General features: G+C 42.7%; 1 protein-coding gene across 1 annotated transcript; it reads left to right on the top strand.

The window, feature by feature from the left end:
• Positions 1 to 713: 713 nt before the first annotated feature.
• Positions 714 to 17,324, top strand: LOC311493198 (uncharacterized protein; the record flags this gene model as incomplete). The annotated part of the gene is made up of 7 exons (XM_084551759.1): positions 714 to 726; positions 1,060 to 1,443; positions 2,494 to 2,643; positions 4,597 to 4,890; positions 7,472 to 8,626; positions 15,008 to 17,166; positions 17,277 to 17,324. The coding sequence occupies 7 exons, from the start codon at positions 714 to 716 to the stop codon at positions 17,322 to 17,324; spliced, it is 4,203 nt and encodes a 1,400-aa protein (XP_084407885.1).
• Positions 17,325 to 22,319: the final 4,995 nt, after the last annotated feature.

The raw sequence follows: 22,319 nt of genomic DNA, 5'->3' as shown, positions 1-22,319 counted from the left end.
TTTTTTTTTTTGTTTTTTTTTTCTTCGCACATCCTAATAAGACCTTCTGTTAGAGCACACAGACTCACGCCCCTGGGGCAGTCCCACCACTGTTTCCATAGCATTCCCCACATTGTTCCCTGTGAATACCCTCCCTCCCCCAAACCTTTCCATATAAGAAGAAAATAAATAAAAGAAAAGAAAAAAGAAAAACAACAACTCCAGGTTGAATCACTGGATGATTAAACCTATTGTCATTCATCTCTGTCTGATGTCTGGTCCGACATCTCCTTTGCTCTGCTACATCCCCCACAGTGCAAACTGATTATCAGGTATGGTAATAGGTAGCCATCTCTGATTTGGAGGCAGTGGTATTCTTTACTGTTAAAAATATAATAAAATAACAGTATGATGCATACACTACTGCATAGTGTAGTATTGGTAATATAGTGGGAGGTAATGAGAGTTGAGAGTCTGTAGGTAAAACCAAAAAAAAAAAACATGCTGAAAGTACTGGACTTGTAGGGTTTCTTGAAGACATTTCATCCCATATCCATCCCCAAGAATCAAGAAACCGCCCCAGTTCCCTTTATTTCAGCTTGTTTTTTTGGATGTACCGTGACCTGGATGGCGAGAACCGTTGCAGACATACTGTCTGTAGGTGAAGGAGGGATTACTTCAAGAGGCAAACACACACAGAGTTGCGCATCAGCAAAACATGAAGTGATGCAACCATGACTCCCACTGGTTAACCAGTTCTCTTCAGCTTAATACAAACATGCTGTACATACACTACGCTCAGTGTTAAATGGTTTCCCACACCCATCGTTTTAGGGATGAGGTTTGACTTTCCAAGAGCCATTTTCAAATCATGATGCATGTTTTTTTTTTTTTTTTTTTTTTTTTTTTTTTAAATAGACTGGGTGTAGTTGTCCCACCCTATCAATTTAAACGAGTCGGGCAGTTTATAGTGTCTGATTGCATCTCTAAATAAAAGTGAACAGAAGAGCTGAGCGACATCAGTATATAATTAGTATGAACTGAAGCTGCATTTAACTCTTTTTGCTTTTTGCCTTTCAGCTTCCAACTCATTGTCAATAATCAGACCGGTGTCTGGGTCCCTCTCGGGGAAGGTGAACCTTCCCTGCTTCTTCTCGACGATCCCCACCTCGGCACCTGTCATCAGTCCCAATGGAATAGCCATTTCTAGCAACGATTACTTGCGGATCAAATGGACCAAAATAGATGGACAGGTAGAGTCGACAGTGCTGGTGGCACAAAATGGGGTCATCAAGATAGGCTCAAGCTACAGGAACCGTGTATCGGTGCCCAGTCACCCTGAGGATGTCGGTGACGCCTCGCTGACAATGGTCAAGCTGCGCGCCAGTGACGCCGGCACCTATCGTTGCGAGGTCATGTATGGCATCGAAGACACCCAGGATACAGTTAACCTCGATGTCAGCGGTAAGAGATGCACAGTATCCTTACAAAGTCATGCTGGGATGAGACAGACAACATGCAGATTGGAGAGGGTGGTTTCTGCAAGGGTTTAATAATAGTGAAATGTAATACTCGTGGTGATAGAAATGTAAACGGCACGAGAGAACTATAGGCGCCCTTCTGCTTACTTTGATAGCAACAGCTACCCAGTAGTTACACAGAGTAACCACAGTTTTCAGCTGTTCTTATTTTAGAGGCAATGGACTTTTAAAAAGAGTCAGATGAGACTTGAGGCCCTTATCCTCGCCGTGTACTGCAGTCTTTTAACTCCAATGTTCTTCCATCTAACCCAATCCGCCATTAAAGCCCAAGATGGGGATGGTGTTCCAGAGGCTGGTATAGGAGAGTTATTTATCATATTGGGTGCCACCTTGTCTTTTGAAATTGTTCTTTTTGGTGGGGCCCTCAGTGGGTGTTACCATATCTGTTTAGTTCGCCTTCGCTGAGCAATAACAGTATTCCCCCAATATTACGAAAATTACAGTATGCTTGTGGGGGCGGGGCACAGGGATTACGATTCCTCACCTAGTGTCATTATGTGCATTCTGCACACTCTCCCTTGAGAAGTATTCTGGGAGATATAACTCATGTAGAAAACATGGGTGGGTGTCGGGGGGGACACTGAGATAGTTTTGGTTTTCACTGGTTTACAGTCTGCACGGCCTCTTTTCCAACTATCTGCAATGTTAATTATGACTATAAATCATATCTTTTGCGTCTGTTTACTGTCCACAAATATGGGGATTTCAGGGCCATGGCATCATATGCAGTTATCTTGTTCATTTGTGGTGAACTGTAGAGTATTTTGCTCATCCTCTTGGTTTATTGCAAAGTTCCTTCTTTCCAAAGAAGCTCGGAGACTCAATTATTTCACTCATAGTGTGTGCTTTATAAGACATTTGCTGTAATTTACAGCGCCGAAATTATGCTAATGAATTCCAGATCTCCATGTTCAAGTTTTTATACAGCACTTCCCTAGGTGTCATATTTGAATGTGATTGTTTTTGTTGCCAGGTGTTGTTTTTCACTACCGAGCGAGCGCCAGCAGGTACACCTTGGACTACAAGAAGGCTGTCCAAACTTGCCAAAATATCGGCGCAACCATTGCCACCTATGACCAGCTGAAAGCAGCGTATGAGGACGGCTTTGATCAGTGCGACGCTGGTTGGATTGCTGACCAGACAGTGAGGTTAGCAGCATATTAATCCATTTATTTAAAGAACACGGCCATTCACTGACTGTATTCTGAGGTAATGTGAAATACATTTGCACAAAGTAATGTGACCTAAGCATTATATTGGATGTTTCTCATTTTTTTGCACAGATACCCAATTACCCGACCGAGACAGGGCTGCTTTGGCAACCTTAAGACTAAACCTGGCGTTCGATCGTACGGAACCAGGAAACCTACGGAGACCTATGACGTATTCTGTTATGTAGACAAACTTAATGGTAAGCAGTGTTCGCTCTTCAGCTGAAGTAAACAAAACATCTAAATAATCACAGCGCTAAAGCAAATTACCTTTACAGTGTTAAAAACCACGACTGAAATACATTTAATTGGCTTATCTGAATACCGGTGACCACGGATAACCATTAATATGGTTTTGGGGATTAGGGTTATATCAAAGCCTTTAGTAAATTGACTCTAAGGTGGGAATTGATTTTCATTCCCTGTCTTGGTAGTTTTAAAAAAGTGACTTCTTGCTCTTCTTATATGGGATTAGTTCAGCGTAGTCCTGTTAATATGTGACACATAATACATATACATTTGATTACATTTGCAATGTCAATTAGTTTTGAATATGTAGCCACCAGTATTGTATTTGTATTAATAGTGATATGAACACACACAACGGTGTCAGACAGGGAATATCCCCCCAGCAACAGGGTACATACACATGTACATTATATACATGCAGCTATCATCAAGAAACTATATATGTCTTCTTGACCTCATTATTACTGTGTATTAAACGGTACAAACAAGTAACATGAGGGAACAGAGAAGGGAATTAGATGCCCACAGACTACCACAAAAATGAACTGGGTACACTATGGTCACATTATGTGTCTTGGTTGCCCACAGCTCCCTGGATATTCATTAGCGTCATAATGTCACTAATATTGCCTCAAATTTAAGTCCCTTTTTTTGTGATGCAGGAAAACAAACATGCTGGGTGGATGTGGTTTTCATGAGTTTTGAATTTGAACAGAAACGTCCAAAGTAATAAATTAACAATAAAAATGTATCCGGGGCTGTAAGGCAATGGCTGAAATAGAATGTGCCTGTAATTATGTCGTCTAATGAAAAATGAAGTAGTTTTAAATGTGAAATGTGGTCTCACCACACCAGTAACACACTGGTGGTCATCGATATATTAGTTAAAGACCTTGGAATTACCAAAAAAAAACTACCATGTATAATATATATATATACAGTATATTTTGTTGTCTGTTGCCTGCCTTTGAAAGGGAAGACATTCCTGGGTGGAAAGCATCTCCTAATCTCAACACTCTTGTAAATCAATGGGATGAAACCAACAAGGGATATTTGAAACGTTACGCCCAAGACTAACTGAAAACATGTAGTCAATCACTCATCCCCTCTTGTAATGTTGTTTGGTTTCAATTAAGATTTTGCATTTCTGTAGTCATTTATATTACCCTGAAAGCAAAAACAAATGCACATATTCGTCATTAGACTTCATTAAGTGAGGCCCTAACATGAATAAGAAGGTAGAGAGGAAGCAGTAGGGGGAATGTAGTTCACTCAGCCACAGAGGGGAAACCTAATGACTTGAAATACAGACAAGATCATTGACAGGCGGTGCACATTGTCTACATTGCTTTCCCACCTCAGACATAATATAATGAATGAACTACTGTTGTCCTGCATCTGATCGGTGGGAGATCTTTTGGGTCTGTGCCCTGTGCAGCTGTGACTTTTGTTAGCTGTTAGCTGGATCTATTCTGAAAGGTCAAAGCAGTGTAAAACCCTCTGTTCTCAGTGAGTTGCTTTGAGTTATCATGTTTTTTGGCTGTTTTTTTTTATTTATCTTTTGACTGTGTGACTCTACACTAAGCCCTCATTGCATTTTATCCTTTTTGATTCAGGTGAAGTCTACTATGCTCCTGTGACCCATAAGATGACGTTTGAAGAGGCCAGTGAGGAGTGTAAAAAGAGGAACGCTGTCCTGGCATCCCCTGGCCAGCTCCACGCCGCTTGGCGACAGGGGCTGGACAGATGTGACTACGGCTGGCTCTCCGATGGCAGCGTACGACATCCCGTTGCTGTACCCAGGGTTCAGTGCGGGGGAGGCCTGCTAGGTGTCCGGACCATGTATCGCTTCAGAAACCAAACTGGCTTCCCAGAACCAACTACGAAGCTTGGGGCTTACTGTTTTAAAGGTAAAAACTCTCCCGCTGTTACTGTTTAGCATATTTACATTATGTCACGGAGCAAAGTGTTACCTGCATATGCCGGGTCACACGTAGTCATATGTTGATTTATAAAAGACAGACAGTGAGCAAAGGCACAGACTATCCCCTGACACATCTAGGCCTGACTGTAAGCAGCCATGAGCTCATCTCCTACATTTATTCACTGTTGCTTCCCCACCCTTTGATTTTCTGCTGCTTTGCTCCACTGTACCGTACACTTTCCCACATCTGAACCAGACCAACCTTTATAAAATCTCCACAACGTGCCTCATCTTTTGTCACTTGTTCTGTTCAGTTTGTGTCTCTGTGTCACGCCAGTTAGGACTGTATAGTTTTACTGACAACCACAACAACATGAGCAAAGCAAAGGGAGGGTTTTCTAATGAACATATTGCTTGTTATGTGCCAGACTACAGCGTCCAGTTGACCTCACTGTCTCAGTTCTGTCCCCCGCCCTTTTCTGGGGCAACACACATTTCATGACTGAAATCATAGTGGTAAACCCTGTTTATTCTAAGACCTGTTTATTCTATTTAAAACAAATTTAGTACTTTTTGTTTCTAAAAAGAAAGATAAATTGTAAAACCAATCCCAACTGAAAAACTGTGTAAATTCATCAGTTGCGACATCTGTAAACTTATTTTTTCACACATTAAAGGCTCAGGTTTGCATAGTAATGACCTGTTGTTGCAAACTATGGTGATTAGTGACAATGAGAAGGAAAGGGAACATAGATAAGGATTTCTATATATAGTGACGCTTCACGGTTCACTAGAAGTGAGCAGATTTAGCCTAATCCCTCAAAATGTGTTCTTTGCTAACCGGTATTCCCAGGGCAACACTAAATGACAGATGATAGTTGCCATTTAGAAGAGCAGCAATAGTATCCAATACCCCACCTGTCAGCCCTTTTGGCCTCGCTATCTAACTCCCTTTCGGTCTTTCACTTCTCGTTTCCGTTGTCAGTTTGCCCGCCGTCATTCTCACTTGTACTTATCAGAGCAGACGTTTGGATAACGGACTAAGCTGCTGCTGGACTTCTAAATTCAGTCATCCTTGCTGACCCCTTGACCTGGTCTTTCCATCTTTACAAATGAGAGGTCGGACAGATAAGCTGTCCGCTGCCTGGCCATTTACTGCCCCTGGGCCATGCTAACTCTCGCGGTGATAAGTCCCCACGGAGTTCAGAGGGCACATAAACAGGCCACCCTCACCTCCTGCTCTGTGTATTCCATGTCAGCCCTCTCAGTCATGTTGTATTTACACCCCAGCGTAAGTGCTTTTCAAGTACCCTCGTTTGGTGGGAGTCTCTCCATCATTTCCTGCTTTCCTGTTCCCAATAATATCTCAGATGGGAAAGATGTTGTAAACCTACGTCGCTTAGACTACACAGAAGGACAAGGAGAGTGGAGGCAGGAGCAGACAGAAAAGAGGGATAATTGGTCCCTCATTTGTCTTGGGATTGGCTTGAAGAAAACAAAGGCCTCAGTAACAGCAACAGCCCAAATGCATCGGTGAGATAATGCAGTCCCTCTGAGAGCGAGCCCTGTTTTTCCTGTTAGGGAAAAACGTGTGTCACACCACCTTACATCAGATAGTTTCATGAAGAAAGGGGTCTAGTACGTAATGGTCAGCAGCTGCCTTTACGCTCTCCATCTGCACCACTGAGGAGAGCTTACTAAAGCAGTTACACTGGTTTTTATGGGTGTGAGGAAATGAGCATGGGAGGACAGAGGAAGGAGGTACGCTCAAGAAAGTTAGATATGAGATAAAAGGACCTACTCATTAATAAAAACTTAGGAATAAATACTGTACAGAAGTTTACTGGTGAACGTTTGAACTTGTGAAAAGATGACAAAGAGGAAAAAATAAACTCTTCTGTCAGTTGCAATAGAGGATAAAAATAGTCTCAGGACATCTCTTGTTTATAATACCCCTGTCACCGTCATGGGAACTCTTTCAGGCAGATCAGGAAATATTTAGAGAAACATCCAAAGTGCCCTTCTTTGATTACACCTCAGAATGACCTCATTAGCAACGAATTGTCTGATTTGTCCGACAAGAGGAAGCCAATCCTCCATTGTTAAACCTAACTTCAGTTATTAGCCAAACACCTCCGATGCACATTGACACATTGTCCCATATAAATGGTCGGTTGAGTGAATTAATGTCACAGATAGTTATAAACAATACTAAGAGTTAAGAGAAGAAGTCCTTCACATTAAGGTTTCCAGGAACCTTTTAACTCGGGGCACTGAGTGTCGCACTGGTGTTGCAGCTGTTGCATGCTGCGCCTCGACTGCAACTTGCTAGCTTCACATACTTTACATTTTATACTGTGTATTGTGTGCATTTGATGCAGATAAGGTGACTGACAGTTTGGCCTGTTGCATCTTTGTTTTAATCTTGACATCTTTTCTCATGTCAGTTTGGTGTCCCTGCTGTTTGAACAAATGCTTTTCAGATACACTCTAGGACTGATGAATACAGATTTTCAGAGATGATACGTGCAGTTTCTGATTCTTTTAATTATATGTTTGTTGTGTAGGGAGGAGAGAGATGATCAACCAGACCTCCTTTGTGGATTTGTCAATGGTAGAAACCACCACGCCCACCATCGGTTCCACGACCTCCATCCCTTTACTGGAGAGTACCACCACAGAGCAGTCTGCAGACTCTACAAGTCCTCCATCTATGTTCTCTACCAGCATGGCTCCGCCTCGCCCCACTCCAGGTCAAGAAGAAGAACTAATAACAACAGTTACACCCACTATCAAAGAAGAACACGAAGACTTTGTAAGTGAAAATGTAACCCCTGAATCTTCCTCCCACCGTGGTGGTGCATTCACAGAATCTCAGATCGTGACCGAAAGCAGAAATGCCACTGTGTCCGTCGAGAAGCTAACCGATTCCTCTGTGATTGAGGTCAGCACACTCCAACCCGATGTCCTTTTGCCAGATGCTTCTCTCAGCACAGAACCAAAGTTTGCAGAGGGAAAGACGGAGGAAGCTTTTCCATACACTGGGATCACCACATCAGTGACCTCTGATCTCACTGACACTCCAGCGGAATCGACTGAAGTGACCAGCGAGGAAGCGTTGAGCTCCTCAGAATCCACACCGTCAACTATTCATTCAACATCGCCCGTTGACTACAATTACATGCCTGATGGATTTGTTGATAATTATTTTTTAGAGAGAGCACCACCTACTCGCCAAAAGGTCACACCCCCCAGCCCATCCGACATTACAGGTACTGATTTCACAACTGAAGGAACAGCAACAACTCCCACAGAAACTCCCGAAACTACATTTATGTGCAACACCATGCCTGGCAGTGAGACCACCACTGAACTACCAGAGACCTCGAGCGCTGCAACACAAACCACACCACCAACGGCGTCTGCAGAGACACAGGCCACACCCGTGGCTGCAACAGCCGCTTTCGTCCCGATTCACAGCGAAACCTCAGCCGAAGATGCGGCGCTGTCAACATCTGCACACGTCTTCGATGAGTCCTCCACTCAGGTGCCAGACCACAGTGGTGAAACCCTGACGGAGAAAGACACGGCAACAGAGATGGGCACAGAGTTCCTTACATCTGCTCCTGCGTCTTCAGCTGTGGCCACCTCTCAAGTCGCAGTGGTCACAGATGAGCAGTCCATCCAGACGACGACAGTCAGGCAGATACACAATGTGTCAGGTAAGGTATACCAGCATTACCTTAAATTTGTGAAGCTTTATGTGAAATATTTGTCTTCAATACAAAGGCCTATTTGCAAAGTTAAAGTTGGATTTTTATTGGTTCTTATGACGTTGATGTTACAAAGGATGTATGGTGCATTGTTTGTGAGCTTTGGCTGGCAACTGTAGCTGGAGATTGATTGGTGGGGTGGCTATGCTGTCCAGGGTGCTGAAGACAGACTTTGATTTTGATTACTGATGACTGATTGATAGAAAGTAACATGGTAAAGGTAATGCAGTGGGCATTTCATTTCCATCTTATATCACTGCTTTCGACTACCACCCCCAAAGCATTTCAACTGCAAACTGGTGTTTTTCATGGTTCAGTGATTTGATGTTGTGGCAACTGTAATCTCACTATAGAGTGAAAGACCAGCCGCTGCAGCGCGCTTGAACTCACGTCTGCACGGTGTGACATTTTTTCTTTGTTTCCGCAATTGAACAAGATGGGGTATTTTGTTTCCCTGCTCCCTCTGGCTCATGTTTATGTGTTTTCAGCTGCTGAAAGACTGCTTAGCCGTAGGAAGTCTGGCTGAGCAGATGTTGTGATCATGATTTTGACACAGACAAGTGAGAGAAGGTGGGGGGAAAAAGGCAACAGCTTTAGAGAGAGTGATCAGATACAGATGATGAATGATGTATGATAATATCAAATCTACTTTAAAATGTTAGAAAGATCACCATCCAGGCTTTCTGGGTTTTATTGCAAATTAGTGATACATATGCAACCATTAATCCATTTTAGTGTTTGACTTGATTATTTCTTACGGGGAGTACTTGCAGCCTGTGGTCAACACAATATTTTCCCTTATTAATGGAGCTCTCACTTACAAAATGACCACCTGCACACTTATTAGGGAGACTTAACATTTAAGAGAAGTTGATGCTTTTTTGAATGGAGTTGTATCCAGGGACTAACTGGAACTGGCGTCTTGCAGCCATCTGTGTTACTGCACTTTAAAGTACTTCAGCGCTGGCTTCATTTGGATAAATATCACATGCTATCTCACGTGTAAACAGCCACTGCATCGTTTTTGTTTTATTTTGTCTGCATCTGAGCTACAAATATTGTCACGGTGACTCATTCCTTGAGCCTGAATAGCGGCTCACGTTGGAGGAAAGTCGCCTGCTGGACTGAAACGGACACGAATAAATGAACGTTTGGCAGAATTTGAGTTTGAGAATAACTTTGCGGTAGGTGTTGAGGTTGCCTGAGAGAACGGTGATCTGTGCTCCAAATTATACACAATCAAAGTGCTACTGTGTTTACCAGCGCCCTGTACGTGTGCTGTCTGCTCAGTTTAGTTGCCACAAGTGCACATTACATAGCTTCCGTGTTTGTCTGTGCATAATCAGTAATGTGCTATATCAGAAAGCAATACAAAGTCTGTCTCTATATTCTGTGTCTTTGAGCTGCAATTGTGCTATGCATTCGCAGTATTTCTCTCCTTGTGAGTGCACATAGCAGCTTGCTGAGAGCCAGCCTGGCAGTGACAGAGGTGCGCTGGCACTCTACCTGAGTAAGCACAGATGCCTGTCTTCAGCACAGGCTGGACACCACCGCAAGAGGTGATGTCACCACGAGCTCACAGTCTCCCCTCTCTGTCAAGACAGCTGGAGGCTGCCTGACCAAAGAGAGCGATTATAGCTACTTTTACTGCTACATCATGTGACGTAGCTCAGCTGAGGCACTCGAGGTCTCTTTTCTGCCCTCCCAGTTTGTGTGGGAAAAGCTTGTGGAAAATATTGTGGCATGGGGAGAAGTGTGTTGTCTGGCTGCATGGTAACAAAGTTCACAATACTTTCAGGGTGTTAAGAATTCACGCAGTGGATGTTTATTGTGTCTCTGATTAATTGATGACAATTAAATTCTCCGTTTACCCAGCGCTTATATGGCATGTTGGTGAACTTGGTGAAATATTCATAGTCTGAGGCGTGTCAACCGCAAATGTCACAATGCACAAAAACACCAACAGTACATTCTCAGTGTAATGAAACATCAATTTAACATGCAGTCCAGCAGGGTCTTGCTAAGCTCGTCCATATAGGAATACTTTGAAATTTTCAGAGATACCATACACTTCTTTGCTTTCTGGTGAAATAACGAGGAGGCCGATGCTACTCTCATATCTGTCCATTAAAAGTTAGGTTACCCCTGCCTTAGTAGGTATACTGAAATGTAATGGAAATATACTGTACGTAGTGTTTTAATGAACTATCTCCAAAATGGGGATCAAATTAACTATTGTGAACATGGATGTGTGAAAGATTAATAATATTTTCTTTTCCTAATGTTAGATAATTACACGGCTAATAGCCATTCATTAGAGAATCAGGTGGTTTTCTGATTTCTATCATTTTAAGGTTTAATCGTGTGACTTTTTACTGATGGTGATGATTTTTTTCCCATTGCATTACATTGCATCCCTCTAAAGTAGCCACTGATTGTGACTGAAACAATATAGGTGACCTGTGTGTCTTTCCATATGGTTTTCTTTATTGATTAAGACAGTGGTTTCCTCCAGATAAAAAAGAAAAAATGTGAGCTGCGGTAACAAGAGACTGGTTGCTGGTCTTTAGTTATCTATCATTGTGGACATTCACAAGTGGGCAGTATAGGGGTTGTTTCCCATTTTCCTTCAACATCACGTGAACTTGGAATAAAGTCACTAGATATTGGCTCGATTTGTACACTGAACACACTCGACAGTGCTCTCCGTTTTCATATTCTATTCCCCAAAATGTTAAATTAGTGCTTTAAATAATATTCTAGTCCTCAATGTTAGATCTGAATAAAGGCTACAGATTGTTGGTTATTTTACAAATGTGCAGTCACATAAGGGGGGAAATTGGAGGGTGCATAGATTCGGTAAGTGTTGGACTGGATCGTTTGTCCAGTTAGTGTTTGTGCCTAACTTTGCTATGAAGACTACTGTGCTGTTTTGGAAGCTTCTGCACCGCTGGGCAATTCTGCTAGTTGAAGGGGGAACTAGAGAGAAAGGCTTGCAAGTGTGTTTTGAGTTTGTGGGTCATTTGGGTGGGTCCATTGCATGAGTTCCCAAGCCTGACCTGGATCTCTAACAGGTGTCTTTCGGCAAATGAGCTGGTGCAGGTGTTCTGTGTTCTGCAACCAATAATCTTTCTAAATCATCATTTGTGGGAAACAGGCAGACACACACGCATTGAGCGAGAGAGAGAGAGAGAAAGAGAGAGAGAGAGAGAGAGAGAGAGAGAGAGAGGTAGCGACGTTTGTATACAATAGGATTAAGTTTTTGTGTGTGAATAATCTTTTCCTCCCCTTTGCTTTTACATTATCTCAACACTGACAAACAGCTCACATTTTTAATTGTTGCCAACCATGACTACGATGGTTGGACTACGGCTGTGGCCCACGTTCAAAGGACATATGAAACATAACCGGGAGGCATGCTTTTATAGGGAGGCTAGACACATGAGTCAGAGAGATCAAGATGCTTCCCAGACTCAAAGAGCCAACACAGTGTTTTACTTGACCCACAGAAGCACTTGGACTCGAGACATTTTTCTTATGTGATGAAAGGAATCTATTAGATCCCAATATTTCTTCAGTAACTTGATAACAGCTTTTGTGCAGATGATTAGGACTACTGTCTTTTAGAGAAGGTGGATTACTTCCACGCAACATAGCGTAGGCGGATGATGATAACATGGCTGTAAAGGGAATTGAATGCTGCTTCTGTGTTAGACTTAAAATTAAGAGCAGAAAGCTCTGACGTCATTTAAGGGAACATCTATTTGCATTACAAGGTGTAGGCATATAAGTAAGGACACTTTTACAATATACAGTATATCTACAATGTTTTGTCCATATGCCTTTTATAGGCCGTATCCCATGTGCTAGTATTGACACACAGGATGTCATATGATATATAACACAAATGACATGCTTATACACTATAAATCTTACTTTCTGTGAAATATTAGTAGTAATGTTAACCTTTAATAAATCAACATATGGACGCTTTGTCAACAATGTTAGATGGCCTGTCTGTGTTCAAGTGGCCTCTTGATAAGATTTTCTTTTCACATTAGTAAGGAATATAAATCTCTGAATTATGGTTTGGATGAACTTTAGACACCAGCTTGGTCAAGGCTTACAAATATGTTGGAGAGAGATTTAGTGTTTTAGAGCTTAGTGTTTTGCAATGTTTGTGTATTTCCGTATTTTTTATATGCTTAAAATAATTATTTTACGAGGACACTTAAGAACTGTGGAAGCTTTGTTACTGTGATAAACAGACTTTCTTCCAAGTTGACTTGATATCCAATACAAAAAGTAGTTCACACTGTGAGCGTTTAGGTTGCAGATGCTTTGAGTGTTTACTGTCTAGTTTTCCATGCATTCTTTTTAGACTGTATATATTCAACCGAATTGTGGTGCCTTGTATTGTTTCTGTACGGCTGTTTTACATTAATGTCTACGGTTATTCAGCAAAACGAGGCGGGGGACATGTTGCAAGCAAAGGCTCCTGGATGTTAAACGATTCTGGTTAGCTAGCATGAGAAGAAGGCAGTTATGTCCAGGAAATGTAAGTGAACTGAATCCCCAAATGCTGACATTAGTTACTTATAGCTGGGTTTTACTTTGAAGCACATTTTCTAACACTCCAGCACCTGCAGGATGTTAAAACTAGTGTTTGCTGTGTAAAACAAACAAAAAAAAATATTGATATGGTTAGCTAAAATGTAGCTATCTAGGTACCTTTTGTGTATGTGATTACGTGTATTTGATTATGAGCATGTCTTCTTAATTTAATGTAAAGTTTATTCTTCATAATCTGCTTTACCACAGAATCCGTGCATCAAATTAAACATAATTTAAAATTTATTCCATGGGACTGTGAGAAACAGAACCACACTTTAATTTTTTAAAAAGTGAATCTGTAAAGGGTTGTTAAAATCGACCCATTAAAACTTTTACCTAGATTAAAAACACTTTCAGATTTGTGAAAATGTCATATTGATGCAAATAAAAAATACTATAGAATTATAGTAAGTTCAGATCAAAGACCTGGCAGTCGTAACGAAGACAAATGTCTTCACAGCTGGATATTATATTGTCTTGATCCTCCTCCTTGTTCATCTTTTGATCAGGTTTGACTGGTTTGTGTTTAGTGGGTGAGTAAGATGTGGAAGAAAAAAACATGCATTGAAAAGACTCATTTTTGTTTTCACTCAAAGAAGAATTATTTTTTTAGTACTAAATGAGAGGAAATAATTTTCATAATTAAAACTGAATCACTCCAAAGTTTCACTACTAGTTTGCCTGTCTCAGTTGCATCTTTACAGATTAAGCTATTATTGTTTTTTTTCAGTAACAAAATGGTCAATGTCATTGAAAAGAAAAGGGATTTAGGTGACGGCTCTAATCATCAGTTCTTGTCCTCTATTTTGAGGGCCGCACATGCAACACCAAGACAAAACAAAGAAATATCTAGTGAATTTCAGCATTTGGGAGAATTGAGAACATGAAGTTGAGATCAGAGATCTGTGGATGTCAGATCACCTTGTGATTCTTGATGTTATTGTGGCTCCAGATGGTTCTTTATGAATCTAGCTGAATATTTGGACTCATTGTCCTGCTATAGAATAAATTTAGCAGCAAATGGATGCTTCATTTTTGTATTGTGTCATGGATAAAGTTGAACATCTACAGTGCCTATAGTGGGAACACTGAAGACACCACAATATCTGCCTTATCTATTTCTTTTTATCTTTTTGTAAAAGCCATACAATGTATACACATGGCGTAATGTTGTGACCTTCTCTGTAACATCTTCAGAACAGGCTGTGGCATTTTCTGCTTTATCAACATCCCTGTTTTTCAAACCCTATTCTCTTGCTCATCAAACAGGCTTTATGTTGAAATAAAGTGTGCACTGTTTGCTGCACATCATACCTTCTCTCTAACCCTCTCACTCCATAATATCCTGTATCTCTTCATTGGCTTTGTCCATAATGTAAAAGACCAACAGATAACTCTAAAAAACAATCAATTGCTCATTTCTAACACAAGAGCAATAATCTAGTGGTTCCAATCCAGTCCTGTAGAGGTGATCCCTGTGACAAGTTGACTAAATTTGACTAAATCTCTTCACTAATCTCTGCTGAACTGTTAATATTCTTGTTTCATTTCTGAAGTAGTATATTTGGGTGTTTCTTTGCTGACAATGAATATTGTATAGAATGTATACATTCCCAGAATTAGAAAGAACATTGTCTGTTAACAGAGTTAAACTTTCTGTTGCTTTGTGATCAAGTTGTCACATCTCTGCTTATTTTCCTTTTATTTTCTTTGCAGATGACCAGACTCCACAGCCACTTGATTCTCAGTCTCCCGTCATACCATACCTGCCCGACCATCCCACCACCTCCATAGCAGACAGTGAGCCGAGTGGAGACACAGACCCTTTGCTCCAAGCTGCTGTAACCATCACTCCAACTATCAGCTTTAGGAATGGTAATCAGGAGATCACACTGGAGCCACAGAGTCCAGAAGACAAAGAGGCCAAAGGTACTCAGATTTTGACAAACGTGACAACTTTGGGAGCCAGCGAGGAAATAAGCACAGTGTTCGATTATAGCTGGACTTATCTCCCTGACGTTAGCTCCACTGAATCTACGGCGGAACCCACAACAACACTGACCTCTACAGAGATCCCAGATGTATCTGAATATGACACTGATATAATCCCAATAGTTGAATCAACGTCTTCTCCCATGAAGGATGAACTTACCACAAAAGTCCCCACAGATAAAGACTTAACCTCCATTCCAGCCTTAGCAGTGGAGGACAAGGCTTCAACACCTAGACAGAAAACTGAAATTAGCTCAGCTGCTATAGATACCATTGACTTTGTTCCTACAGTAACACCAGCTGAGCCTGAGATCACCAGAACTGAGGAAACCCAAACAGTAACGGCTTATACGATTACCTCCTCTGTCAGTACCACGTCTGTACAAGAAGAAGTGGACGAGACAGGGAGGACTCCCACCTATGTGAAAAGTGCCTCAAGTGTGACTCAGAGAGAGGAGGCTGAGGATATATCTCCTGTTACTTCTTCAACCAAACTTTCCACAGCCAGAGAAAAAACGGAAACCACAGGGGAAAGCACATCTGCCACTGTAGCTGCAAAAGACAGCACTCAGTCTCCATTACAGACTGTATATACTTCCTCCTCTGATGCTGATGGGAAAACACCAACATTAACTACTGACTCACAAAGCACTACTAAGATCCAAACCCCACAGGAATTTGCCTTCACCACCACGACTCCTTCAGTATTTAGTAGTTCAGCCTCTCCTGAACAGATAGCCGAGACTGAGATAATATCAGCTATACACATAGGCAGCACTGCATCATCAGCACGTACACTGACTGAAACCTCACATGGTAGAGTCACAAGTCAAGGAGGGAGTACAATCAGGCAATTACCTTCCATCTCACCTACAGAGGTAGTTGATGCAATGTCTACGCCAGATCTGCAAACAGTGAACATTTTTACAACTAGCCCACAGTCACATACCTCAGCAAAGACTACAACATCCTCTTCAGCTTTAAGCCCTGCACATACAGCAGATCAAGCTCCATGGGAGAGCGAAGTAACATCACAAAAAATACAAACAGCCACTAGTGAGACAGACACTTCAACAGCCACCACTACACATGAAGAGAGAGAACAAGTAGAGACAACTACAGGTTCCCCCTTATATAGCGCTATTGAAATTATTATGACAACAATGGCCTCATTTACTGAATTTTTCAGCAAGCAGTCAACACCACAACAAGCGCTATCAGGAGTTACTGAACTGCCAGACCAAAAAGTGTCTACAAGTGAGGAAATTGTCACTGTTGTCACAGACAGGAAGACTTCATTAGATCAAACTACATGGCGTGTGACAACTTCTGAGGCTCCTTCTAAACCATATGAGTCTGTTTCAAATCAAGTGGAATTCTTAAGTGTATCTGAGGAGACTGCTAAGACGCACACTTCGTCAACCACAAAACCAGAAATTGCATCAGGTGTCACTTCTTCACAAACATCTGGAGACCGCACTGATTTAACTGTAACGTCCAGTGTTTCTTCATTGTTGAGGACAGGAACTCCAGACATGAACACAGTGTATGAATCTCCAATAACTAATACTTCAGGGTCTTCCTCAATCTACAGTACTGAGAAATCAATATCACCTCAAACACAAAAGACTGTTAGCTCCAGTAAGAATGAGGAAGTGTCAGTAACAGCAACAGAAACTTCTAGTTTCCCAAAAAAGGATGAAGAGACTTCAGGTGACCAAACCCCAGACATGTTTACCCCAACGTCTTCTGTCAGTCTCACATCTTCATCTCTGTACAGTACTGAGGCACCAACAACAGTGTCATCTGGAACAACTGGAAGCCTTGAAACAGATGAGACAAAACTACCATCAGTCACAGATGAGTCATTAGTTTCTTCAGTGGCAAGCTCAGAAACAGTGTCACCTGGCTTTTCCTCTGTCCTTTCCTCGACTGTTGGAGACAAAGACGTCAGTAGTCAGTCTTCAACAGCAGAATCGATTTCTTCCATCAGCACATCGACTATGGAACCCAGAACAACAACACTTTTCATTTCTACTGAGACAGAGAGCTCTGGAGACCAAACTGTGGACTTTACTCTCGATTCATTGATTGCATCAACCACTGTCTCTTCACACACCGGAAAAGAGACTACAGCCATGACCAAGTCACAGGAAACTGAAACAGGGGACACCTCAAAGACGGCTGTGACCACAGCCTCGTCACTTTACAGTACTGAGAAACCAACATCAGTGTCAGCTGAACCACAAGAGACTGTCACCACAAGTAAGTCAGAAGATGCGTCGGTAACTCCTCAAGAAAGTTCCAGTTTCCAAACAACAGAGGAAGAGAGCTCAGGTGAACCTACAACTGATATCTCCAGTAAACATCCAACAGTTTCTACAGCTTCCTCATTATTCAGCACAGAGACACCGACACCACGTCCAGATCAGGAACGAGACAGTCCTCACACAGATCAGACAGAGATGTCCTCTGTTACTGCTGTTACGGAAAAGACAGACAAATCTCCTGTCACGACTCCAGTAGATGAAGAGACTTCAGGTGGCCAAACCCCAGACATGTTTACCCCAACGTCTTCTGTCAGTCTCACATCTTCATCTCTGTACAGTACTGAGGCACCAACAACAGTGTCATCTGGAACAACTGGAAGCCTTGAAACAGATGAGACAAAACTACCATCAGTCACAGATGGGTCATCAGTTTCTTCAGTGGCAAGCTCAGAAACAGTGTCACCTGGCTTTTCCTCTGTCCTTTCCTCGACTGTTGGAGACAAAGACATCAGTAGTCAGTCTTCAACAGCACAATCGATTTCTTCCATCAGCACATCGACTATGGAACCCAGAACAACAACACTTTTCATTTCTACTGAGACAGAGAGCTCTGGAGACCAAACTGTGGACTTTACTCTCGATTCATTGATTGCATCAACCACTGTCTCTTCACACACCGGAAAAGAGACTACAGCCATGACCATGTCACAGGAAACTGAAACAGGGGACACCTCAAAGACGGCTGTGACCACAGCCTCGTCACTTTACAGTACTGAGAAACCAACATCAGTGTCAGCTGAACCACAAGAGACTGTTACCACGAGTAAGTCAGAAGATGCTTCGGTAACTCCTCAAGAAAGTTCCAGTTTCCAAACAACAGAGGAAGAGAGCTCAGGTGAACCTACAACTGATATCTCCAGTAAACATCCAACAGTTTCTACAGCTTCCTCATTATTCAGCACAGAGACACCGACACCACGTCCAGATCAGGAACGAGACAGTGCTCACACAGATCAGACAGAGATGTCCTCTGTTACTGCTGTTACGGAAAAGACAGACAAATCTCCTGTCACGACTCCAGTAGATGAAGAGACTTCAGGTGGCCAAACCCCAGACATGTTTACCCCAACGTCTTCTGTCAGTCTCACATCTTCATCTCTGTACAGTACTGAGGCACCAACAACAGTGTCATCAGGAACAACTGGAAGCCTTGAAACAGATGAGACAAAACTACCATCAGTCACAGATGAGTCATCAGTTTCTTCAGTGGCAAGCTCAGAAACAGTGTCACCTGGCTTTTCCTCTGTCCTTTCCTCGACTGTTGGAGACAAAGACATCAGTAGTCAGTCTTCAACAGCACAATCGATTTCTTCCATCAGCACATCGACTATGGAACCCAGAACAACAACACTTTTCATTTCTACTGAGACAGAGAGCTCTGGAGACCAAACTGTGGACTTTACTCTCGATTCATTGATTGCATCAACCACTGTCTCTTCACACACCGGAAAAGAGACTAATGCCATGACCATGTCACAGGAAACTGAAACAGGGGACACCTCAAAGACGGCTGTGACCACAGCCTCGTCACTTTACAGTACTGAGAAACCAACATCAGTGTCAGCTGAACCACAAGAGACTGTCACCACAAGTAAGTCAGAAGATGCTTCGGTAACTCCTCAAGAAAGTTCCAGTTTCCAAACAACAGAGGAAGAGAGCTCAGGTGAACCTACAACTGATATCTCCAGTAAACATCCAACAGTTTCTACAGCTTCCTCATTATTCAGCACAGAGACACCGACACCACGTCCAGATCAGGAACGAGACAGTGCTCACACAGATCAGACAGAGATGTCCTCTGTTACTGCTGTTACGGAAAAGACAGACAAATCTCCTGTCACGACTCCAGTAAATGAAGAGACTTCAGGTGGCCAAACCCCAGACATGTTTACCCCAACGTCTTCTGTCAGTCTCACATCTTCATCTCTGTACAGTACTGAGGCACCAACAACAGTGTCATCTGGAACAACTGGAAGCCTTGAAACAGATGAGACAAAACTACCATCAGTCACAGATGAGTCATCAGTTTCTTCAGTGGCAAGCTCAGAAACAGTGTCACCTCGCTTTTCCTCTGTCCTTTCCTCGACTGTTGGAGACAAAGACATCAGTAGTCAGTCTTCAACAGCACAATCGAGTTCTTCCATAAGCACATCGACTATGGAACCCAGAACAACAACACTTTTCATTTCTACTGAGACAGAGAGCTCTGGAGACCAAACTGTGGACTTTACTCTCGATTCATTGATTGCATCAACCACTGTCTCTTCACACACCGGAAAAGAGACTGCAGCCATGACCGTGTCACAGGAAACTGAAACAGGGGACACCTCAAAGACGGCTGTGACCACAGCCTCATCACTTTACAGTACTGAGAAACCAACATCAGTGTCAGCTGAACCACAAGAGACTGTTACCACGAGTAAGTCAGAAGATGCTTCGGTAACTCCTCAAGAAAGTTCCAGTTTCCAAACAACAGAGGAAGAGAGCTCAGGTGAACCTACAACTGATATCTCCAGTAAACATCCAACAGTTTCTACAGCTTCCTCATTATTCAGCACAGAGACACCGACACCACGTCCAGATCAGGAACGAGACAGTGCTCACACAGATCAGACAGAGATGTCCTCTGTTACTGCTGTTACGGAAAAGACAGACAAATCTCCTGTCACGACTCCAGTAGATGAAGAGACTTCAGGTGGCCAAACCCCAGACATGTTTACCCCAACGTCTTCTGTCAAATCTTCATCTCTGTACAGTACTGAGGCACCAACAACAGTGTCATCAGGAACAACTGGAAGCCTTGAAACAGATGAGACAAAACTACCATCAGTCACAGATGAGTCATCAGTTTCTTCAGTGGCAAGCTCAGAAACAGTGTCACCTCGCTTTTCCTCTGTCCTTTCCTCGACTGTTGGAGACAAAGACATCAGTAGTCAGTCTTCAACAGCACAATCGATTTCTTCCATCAGCACATCGACTATGGAACCCAGAACAACAACACTTTTCATTTCTACTGAGACAGAGAGCTCTGGAGACCAAACTGTGGACTTTACTCTCGATTCATTGATTGCATCAACCACTGTCTCTTCACACACCGGAAAAGAGACTAATGCCATGACCATGTCACAGGAAACTGAAACAGGGGACACCTCAAAGACGGCTGTGACCACAGCCTCGTCACTTTACAGTACTGAGAAACCAACATCAGTGTCAGCTGAACCACAAGAGACTGTCACCACAAGTAAGTCAGAAGATGCTTCGGTAACTCCTCAAGAAAGTTCCAGTTTCCAAACAACAGAGGAAGAGAGCTCAGGTGAACCTACAACTGATATCTCCAGTAAACATCCAACAGTTTCTACAGCTTCCTCATTATTCAGCACAGAGACACCGACACCACGTCCAGATCAGGAACGAGACAGTGCTCACACAGATCAGACAGAGATGTCCTCTGTTACTGCTGTTACGGAAAAGACAGACAAATCTCCTGTCACGACTCCAGTAAATGAAGAGACTTCAGGTGGCCAAACCCCAGACATGTTTACCCCAACGTCTTCTGTCAGTCTCACATCTTCATCTCTGTACAGTACTGAGGCACCAACAACAGTGTCATCTGGAACAACTGGAAGCCTTGAAACAGATGAGACAAAACTACCATCAGTCACAGATGAGTCATCAGTTTCTTCAGTGGCAAGCTCAGAAACAGTGTCACCTCGCTTTTCCTCTGTCCTTTCCTCGACTGTTGGAGACAAAGACATCAGTAGTCAGTCTTCAACAGCAGAATCGAGTTCTTCCATAAGCACATCGACTATGGAACCCAGAACAACAACACTTTTCATTTCTACTGAGACAGAGAGCTCTGGAGACCAAACTGTGGACTTTACTCTCGATTCATTGATTGCATCAACCACTGTCTCTTCACACACCGGAAAAGAGACTGCAGCCATGACCGTGTCACAGGAAACTGAAACAGGGGACACCTCAAAGACGGCTGTGACCACAGCCTCGTCACTTTACAGTACTGAGAAACCAACATCAGTGTCAGCTGAACCACAAGAGACTGTTACCACGAGTAAGTCAGAAGATGCTTCGGTAACTCCTCAAGAAAGTTCCAGTTTCCAAACAACAGAGGAAGAGAGCTCAGGTGAACCTACAACTGATATCTCCAGTAAACATCCAACAGTTTCTACAGCTTCCTCATTATTCAGCACAGAGACACCGACACCACGTCCAGATCAGGAACGAGACAGTGCTCACACAGATCAGACAGAGATGTCCTCTGTTACTGCTGTTACGGAAAAGACAGACAAATCTCCTGTCACGACTCCAGTAGATGAAGAGACTTCAGGTGGCCAAACCCCAGACATGTTTACCCCAACGTCTTCTGTCAAATCTTCATCTCTGTACAGTACTGAGGCACCAACAACAGTGTCATCAGGAACAACTGGAAGCCTTGAAACAGATGAGACAAAACTACCATCAGTCACAGATGAGTCATCAGTTTCTTCAGTGGCAAGCTCAGAAACAGTGTCACCTGGCTTTTCCTCTGTCCTTTCCTCGACTGTTGGAGACAAAGACATCAGTAGTCAGTCTTCAACAGCACAATCGATTTCTTCCATCAGCACATCGACTATGGAACCCAGAACAACAACACTTTTCATTTCTACTGAGACAGAGAGCTCTGGAGACCAAACTGTGGACTTTACTCT

The sequence above is a fragment of the Chelon labrosus genome (assembly GCF_963514085.1).
Source record: "Chelon labrosus genome assembly, chromosome: 9".
In the NCBI taxonomy this organism is placed as follows: domain Eukaryota; kingdom Metazoa; phylum Chordata; class Actinopteri; order Mugiliformes; family Mugilidae; genus Chelon; species Chelon labrosus.
The sequence above is the reverse complement of the archived record's forward strand: the minus strand, read 5'-3'. Positions and strand labels throughout refer to the sequence as shown.